This window comes from Histoplasma capsulatum, genomic scaffold, assembly GCF_000149585.1.
Source record: "Histoplasma capsulatum NAm1 scaffold_11 genomic scaffold, whole genome shotgun sequence".
Classification (NCBI taxonomy): domain Eukaryota; kingdom Fungi; phylum Ascomycota; class Eurotiomycetes; order Onygenales; family Ajellomycetaceae; genus Histoplasma; species Histoplasma mississippiense.
Window position 1 is genome coordinate 535,261 of NW_001813972.1, and position 7,684 is coordinate 542,944.

The following is a 7,684-nucleotide window of genomic DNA, read 5'->3' on the forward strand; positions in this document are numbered from 1 at the left end:
CCTCTCCTCCCTCTCCTCCCCTCCCCTTGCCTCTCTCCACCTCATTTGCACCACCTCATTTTCATCCCCTCATCATCTCCTCACCCTGCCGTATAATCTCCTCTATCTACCCCTTCTGTCAATCCCCTCTACCCCCTCCTGTCACTCCCTTCTATCCTAACAGCGCCTACTATCTGTCCCTCCCTTCTTCCTTTCTTTTGTTACTATACTTTCTCTAATTCCTTTTCCTTTGTTCCCGCTCCCATTGCAAGGAACAGCTCTAGCTGACTTGCCCGGTACCCTGCAGATGAACAGGATAGTTAACACCACTGTGCGCAAGGTTTTTCACCCCCCTGCGCCAAGGCGCAGTGGGGTTTTCCTAGCTAGACATATGGTAGCAGAACCGCATATCCATTGGATGAAGGCGGAGTATAATAAATAATAATAATAATAATAAATGAGCAAGAACAAGAATAATTAAGAATAGAAATCAATATAAAAACAGAGGAAAAGAATTCAATGATAGATCACTAATTGATGACTAGTTAGTGAGATGATAATTATTAAATACACATTCAGAGAGGGGCTGATATAGTCATTGTACATAATATTACAGAAAAGTTACCTTTTTTATATGATCAAAGAAGGTAGCTCACCGTACGGAATATGTATAAGTTATTTGAAGGCTTTGACTGAACATCATAGAAACACGTGTTTGAACACAGGCAAGTCCACCTTCATATAACCACTAGTTATATTCCTCCACCATTATCATCCACTATGGGCCGAGGCAGAGAATTAAGCTTTCAGATACGTTCTCATATATATAAGCTTTAAAGTCAAGAAGATAGCTATCCACACATTTATCAAATCCAATCTGAAATTCCACTGAGCACTCTCAAGATCACTGTATGCAGAGTCATTGAATATGTTAATGAAGTGTTCAAATCTCAATCTGAAGCTTCTAGAAAACTATCTGAATCTGAGTGAGATCATCTTTATAATGTGACTGTTCACATCAATTCTCATATTTTAACTAAGAATCTTTATACTGAAATGAATGACAAGATTAGAACAAGATTTATACAGCTTTTTATGAATGAAATGAGAAGATGAAAGTGGCTCCAACACTGTATTTAAGAAGACACATACAACTCAACACTTTTATTGAATAGGCATTTATAAAAATTACATATTTACAGATTGATGAGAAGTTAAATGACCTGATGAGTGTACAATTGAAAGAGAAAAAGAAATTGCTGTTAAATAAACCTCCTTACAACCCCCAGAACAATTGATTTAAAGAGATATTAAAGAAATAAAATGTGAGAAAGCTGTAATAGGCGCAACGGAGATATCTATATTAGGAAATAGATACGTGGCGATAGATACGTGGCGATAGATACGTGGCGATGGCAATATTATCTATATAATGCTCGCTGATATCCGTGGATTTTAGGAGATCAGCGATTAGCTTTGAACAATAGAGATTGCTACCTTTCTAATATCCTTTGTGCGTACTTCACACTACTCTTGTAATTACTCTTGTAGCCCATCTCTTACAATTCTAATCGCTCTAAACCTTATTTGAGTGGTCCGTTGTTACGCACACCTACAACAAAACACGCAACTTAAAACACGCAAGATGGTTTCAACACGCGCAAGATCCCTTGGGAACCAACCCGAATCCTCTACCACCTCCGACGACCACAATGCCCGATTGCAACAGTTAAACGATCAAATCCGTGAACGAGAGCAACAGTTAGCTATTCTGCACGCGCAACAACGCCTCAACGAGTTGGAAGCACAGATTCGCGAAGATACTTTTATCGAGTCCCGACCAACCCCGGATATCGCCGCAGAACCACCGCAAAATCGACCCGCAGACAATATGGATGATGATAACGAAACACCGCCGAGATTGGAGATTAAGGATTACTATCGAGGAAAGAATATGTTAGAATTTAAGGACTATAAAGATCGCATGTTGACTCTCTTTGCACGCCACCGTCGATATTATCGAAAAGAAGAACGCAAGATAAACGACGCCAAACTCTACCTTGATGCCCACGTTAAGCAGAAGTGGTTGAATTTTGTATCAGCATACGAGAGACGCGGAGGAGCAGCACCGTTAACATTCGACGATATGCTATCACACCTAGAGATGCAAATTAACGACCCGCACAACCAGCGTCGATTGGCGAGCCAAAGATTCCAGGATGCTAAGCAACAGGAGTGGCAATCGATACGCGACTTTTCTAAATATCTCGAAGATTGGGAGTATTACTTACCCCCATACAGCGAGGAACAGAGAATGGATAACCTGCGTAGTAAGGCATTGAAGGTGCTACGCACCGAACTCGACCGTCGAAATCAAGAACCCCAGAACTACGAAGAGTTGCTTCGAACTCTATAGACTCTCGAGGAAAATATGCCGGAGCGACGACGCGCCATTCGCAAAGGCAGACCTGCGATATTCGTAGGGAATCAGCGTCGTTCTGATAAATCTAGCAACCGCCGGAATAAAAGGAAACGGAGAGGAAACAGAACGGAGTTTAACTGAACAAACCAAGAAGGGATAAAATATAATTGGATGAAGGAGTGCTCACCACTGCCCATAAGAAAGGGGCCATATCGCAAACGGATTGTTGGATGTTATACCCCGAAAAGCGCAACCCAAGTCCCGACAAGCAAAAAACTTAGCAATCCCCAATCGTAGGAGCAGCTGCTGCATTGGGAATACAGACGACTAGGCTGCGAGATAAACACTTATTGGCAATGAACACCTGGATGTTGACAGAAGTGGGATGGTCAATGGCGTGGACGTTAGTAGATTCTGGCGCGGATGCAAACTTCGTGTCCCATGCTTGGGCATCGAAATATTTCTCGAAGTCAGAAGGTAAACCGAAAGTAGTGGAAGCAGTTGATAATCATAGGGTTAAATCATATGGACAACGAAAAGCTGCAATGAAGATTATCGATGATGAACATGTCCTTCGGGAAGGATTCCACCATTTCGAAGAAGCCGACATCAGCGGATACGATGTAATTCTGGGTATGCCATGGTTGCAAGCTGCGAACCCCGACATTGACTGGGTGCGAAGATGCTGGACCTATAGGAAAGCGTCAAATATCAGCCACGTGCACCTAGATACCGCTAAGGAATTTGCAACTTTAATGGACAACAGCAACATTATATTCGCCGCCTTTCCATTGCGAGCTGCGCACGCAGCGACTGAGCCAAATATCCCGGATGATTATAAGGATTATCTTGATGTATTCCGAGAAGATATACCTGACGCGGAGCACGCACCCCACGATCATGCCATAGATCTCAAACCTGGCAAGGAACCACCGTACCGACCGATAAATAACCTGTCACCTCAAGAACTCTCTGTCCTCCGAGAATATATCGAAAAGGCATTAGAGAAGAATTGGATACGCCCGTCCAAGAGCCCAGCCGGTGCGCCAGTATTATTCGCACCGAAGAAAGACGGAACCCTGCGTCTTTGCGTAGATTATCGAGGGTTGAACGAAATAACAGTCAAGAATCGGTATCCGCTGCCCCTGATAAGTGAAATACTCGATAGGTTAGCAGGTGCCAAAATATACACGCAATTGGATCTTAGGGACGCGTATCATAGAATTCGCATACGAGCGGGGGATGAGTGGAAAACGGCATTTCGAACACGATACGGACACTTTGAGTATCTGGTTTTACCCTTTGGGCTAACCAACGCCCCTGCGACTTTCCAATCTTATATCAACAAAGCCCTACAGTGATATTTTGGACGTATATTGCGTAGCTTATCTTGACGATATCGTAATCTATTCGAATACGCTTGACGAACACGTCGCCCATGTTAAGAATGTGCTGGAACGTTTAAGGCGATGGAGACTATATGTGAAACTTAGTAAGTGTACGTTCCATGCAACAGAAATTGGATTTCTGGGTTTTGTGATTACCACGCAGGGCATCACTGTCGAAAAACGCCGCGTCGATACGATCCTAGATTGGCCTGAACCGCGAACAATAAACGAGCTGCAAACATTCCTAGGATTCGCCAACTTCTACCGACGATTCATATACAAGTTCTCGATAATAACGGCACCCCTGACTGAGTTGCTAAAAGGATACGAAACAAAAAAGGGGAAGAACAACGCACCTGTCCAACTGAACGAGAACTGCAAGCACGCAATACTGCAGTTAAAAGAATGCTTTTACAGAAGCACCGTTGTTAGTTCATTTTGATCCGCAGCGAAAACTCCGTATAGAAACGGACGGATCTGGCGTTGCAATCGCCGCAGTAATATCGCAATTAATGGATGATGGTCACTGGCACCCGATCTCGTTTTGGTCCAGAAAACTCACAGAAGCAGAAAGACGTTATCAAACATATGATTTAGAAATGTTGCCGATTGTAGAAGCTTTCAGGCAATGGCGCCACTACCTACATGGTAGCAGGCACCCAATAGTTGTTTTATCTGACCATGCCAACCTCCGGCGCTTCATGACGACGAAGCAGCTAAATGGGCGTCAGATTCGTTTGATGCAAATGCTCTCAGCGTTCGATTTTGAAATTGAGCACCATCTTGGGGAAAATAATCCCGCAGATGCACCCAAGTCGTCGTTCAGATTATATAAAACACGCAGCTCCCTTGACGGGGGCTCCCCTACCCTGCAAGAGAAGCTGCGTAAGGGGATCTTTAAGTCACTAAAGACAAAAGAAAACACAAAGTTAGACCAATGTGTCCAAGATGGTGCGAAAAAATCTGCAAGTTAAAGAAAATTGTTGGGCGAAGGGGCCCGTAGTCATCGATGACAACAAACCCTGCAGGATAAAGAACGCACCTGCAGATGAGAACGAAGTCGCCGGCGTTACGGGGTTAGACCTAGGGACCCTGGTGCCACGGATTCTAGCCGTTAAGGTATTTGAGTCCGAGACAGCCTATCGCGAAGAGGTAGCTGAATCTATTGTCGAACTCTTGCTGCAGGTTCAGAATAGGGACGCTGGCACGTCTGAACTTCGCAGAAGACTAGAGGTGGGTGACGCTAGCGTAGGTGATCGTTCGACCTGGGCAGTAGACAAAGATGGCCTGCTCAGGAAAGATGGTAAAGTCTACGTACCGCAAGACAAGGCCGTAAGGCATGAAATAATGAAAATGAACCACGATGATCCCCAAGGTGGCCATTTTGGACGTGACAAAACCATCGAAGCGATCAAACGCAAGTACTCGTGGCATGGTATGAGCGATGAGATTGCAGAATATGTGAGGACCTGCGATGTTTGCCAACGCGTCAAGATACCGCGGCATAAGCCGTACGGGTTGCTACAACCACATCCAGTGCCAGATAAGAAATGGCATACAATCAGTATGGACTTTATTGAAGGCCTACCAGATAATAAGAAGGGAAGTCAAACTTACAATGCTATTGTCATATTTGTTGATTTGTTCACTAAATGGGCCATAATTGTACCCACATCTTCAAAGCTAGATGCGGAAAGACTCGCGGACATTATTGTATGGAAGCTTGCGAAGAACTTTGGCCTACCTGCGAACATTATTAGCGACCGAGATTCATTAATAAACAGCAAGTTCGGGTCAACATTATGTTACTTACTCCATGTCCGACGAAAATTATCAACAGCCTTCCATCCGCAAACCGACGGCCAAACGGAACGATTGAACCAGGTGATTGAACATTATCTTCGCACATATTGCAGCTACCAGCAGGATAACTGGATAGAGTGGATTCCCCTGGCGCAATGGGCATATAATAACGCCTTCCACGCATCGATAAAAATGACACCATCTGAAGCGATGATCGGCCGACCAACTGAACTTCGTATAGACGTGGAACCCCCAAGCACGGGCGCGTCAAAGTCGGCGATAGAACAAGTGGAACGGATGAAGCAAGCAGAAAACAGGATTCGAGAATGCCTAGAAGCTGCCAAAGCAGCTGAGAAAAAGTATTATGATCAGCGCCATATACCAAAAAGCTTTAAGATAGGGGACTGGGTAATGCTGCGTGCAAAAAATATATCCACCTTGCGACCTTCACCCAAACTAGATCATCGATTTTTGGGTCCCTTCCAAATAATTGATATACGCGGTACGCAGGCGTACAAACTGAAGCTTACGCCACAATATAAAGGAATTCATCCCGTGTTCCACGTTTCCCTTCTCGAACCGTATCACGCGCGCGACGGACAGATCCCACAGGCAGAACCGATAATTATAGACGCGCAGGAGGAATGGGAAGTTGAAGCTATATTGGATAAACGTCAGTACCGTGGTCAAACGCAATATCTTGTTAAATGGAAGGATTGCACAGACACGGATAATTCTTGGGAACCTGAAGAAAATTTGGTGAACAGCCAGGAGCACTTGGAACAGTTTAATAAAACCTATCAGGAGCCAGTTAGCAAACGAAAACGAAGAAGGCGACGTTGACTGTTAAACATACTTATTCCACCCAGGGATTAAAAAACAGATCCGCCTCAGCTTGGCCAGTGTCATTTGAGGAATGGTCACCAACGCAGACCTGCTTATTACCCCGGATTTCCTCAACTGGCGAAGCACGACGTTTCAACGATGACTTGGGAGCTGCGACCGGCGATGTAGCTAGCCACCGGGATCTCACCAATCACTGTTTCAGCCGGGGCCTCAGGGGAACCATTTCGTTGAGCCCCACGGATCTTCGCTGCGAAGAACTTAACTGCAGCTGTCACAGCGCCCTGTAAAACGTTAACGTTCGAAGCGTCTGCACCAGCGACAATTAAATCCTCAGCTGCATTGATAGCTGCCTGGGCCAACTCAACGGCGTCTGCTGGCACCAAACACGAGTTATTTATATCCTGCAAAACATATATAGAACGATTACTTACCGGAACGCAAACGTGCTTCATCACCGAGCAGTGCTTGCATTTCTTGCGTCGACCCTCAGCAGGCTCACAGTGATGGCGGGGAGACGTTGTTAAATGTCGAATACAACGACAGCAATATGCTGCTGCGTTCCTTTCTAACACTTCAACGGGACCGTCCGCTTCCTCATCTTCGCCAGCGTTATCGCATAACTCAAGTAACGCACCAAGATCCTTGCCCAGTATTCGATATATGGCAGGCGTGACAGCGTGTCCGCCCGTCGTTCACAAAGCAAGGGTATACTGGAGGGTTTTGCAACCTTTCCAGACAACCCAAGCAAATGCTCTCGATGGCATTCAGCATATCACCCTCCACAGGTTCTGAACCGGCAACGGAAGCAGCTGGTTCTGACATTCTATTACGACATTAATCAGTATCAAGGACCTTTTAAGAAGAGAGAAGAGGCAAGAAGCAGCAAGAAAAGAACAGATGTTGGTGGATAAAACCAATATTGCAATATCGATCAAAGAAGTTGCAGCAACACAAAATCCGACCTAAAATAGAAAACGCAACCACGCAACCAAAACTTCGAATGTCGCAATAAAAATCGCATGGGAAGATACAGTGTACTTTGCTTGATCAATTGGTGTATTCTTTTAAATAAACAAAATCGTTGTTAGTGATGATGGTGATGATCTCGTTAGGATACGATTTGTGGTGTAAAGGTTAAAGGAAAGGGGTTCAGGGGTTGTGCCTAAATCATGATTGGACCGCGATACACCGGAACTGGAACAACGTTTTCCCGTGTCAGCAACGCTTCCGGAATTAACCCGAACAA

General features: G+C 44.9%; 4 protein-coding genes across 4 annotated transcripts; 2 read left to right on the top strand and 2 right to left on the bottom strand.

The window, feature by feature from the left end:
* Positions 1–1,624: 1,624 nt before the first annotated feature.
* Positions 1,625–2,395, top strand: HCAG_08413 (predicted protein; the record flags this gene model as incomplete). Its single annotated transcript, XM_001536581.1, has 1 exon — positions 1,625–2,395. The coding sequence occupies one exon, from the start codon at positions 1,625–1,627 to the stop codon at positions 2,393–2,395; it is 771 nt and encodes a 256-aa protein (XP_001536631.1).
* A 551-nt stretch (positions 2,396–2,946) lies between these two features.
* Positions 2,947–4,290, top strand: HCAG_08414 (hypothetical protein; the record flags this gene model as incomplete). The annotated part of the gene is made up of 3 exons (XM_001536582.1): positions 2,947–3,442; positions 3,918–4,216; positions 4,255–4,290. 3 exons carry the CDS (start codon positions 2,947–2,949, stop codon positions 4,288–4,290), a joined length of 831 nt encoding a protein of 276 aa, XP_001536632.1.
* Positions 4,291–5,016: 726 nt separating this feature from the next.
* On the bottom strand, positions 5,017–5,607 carry HCAG_08415 (predicted protein; the record flags this gene model as incomplete). Its single annotated transcript, XM_001536583.1, has 4 exons — positions 5,017–5,310; positions 5,349–5,373; positions 5,407–5,529; positions 5,603–5,607. The coding sequence occupies 4 exons, from the start codon at positions 5,605–5,607 to the stop codon at positions 5,017–5,019; spliced, it is 447 nt and encodes a 148-aa protein (XP_001536633.1).
* A 941-nt stretch (positions 5,608–6,548) lies between these two features.
* HCAG_08416 (predicted protein) lies at positions 6,549–6,909 on the bottom strand (the record flags this gene model as incomplete). The annotated part of the gene is made up of 2 exons (XM_001536584.1): positions 6,549–6,811; positions 6,870–6,909. 2 exons carry the CDS (start codon positions 6,907–6,909, stop codon positions 6,549–6,551), a joined length of 303 nt encoding a protein of 100 aa, XP_001536634.1.
* Between the last annotated feature and the right edge of the window lie 775 nt (positions 6,910–7,684).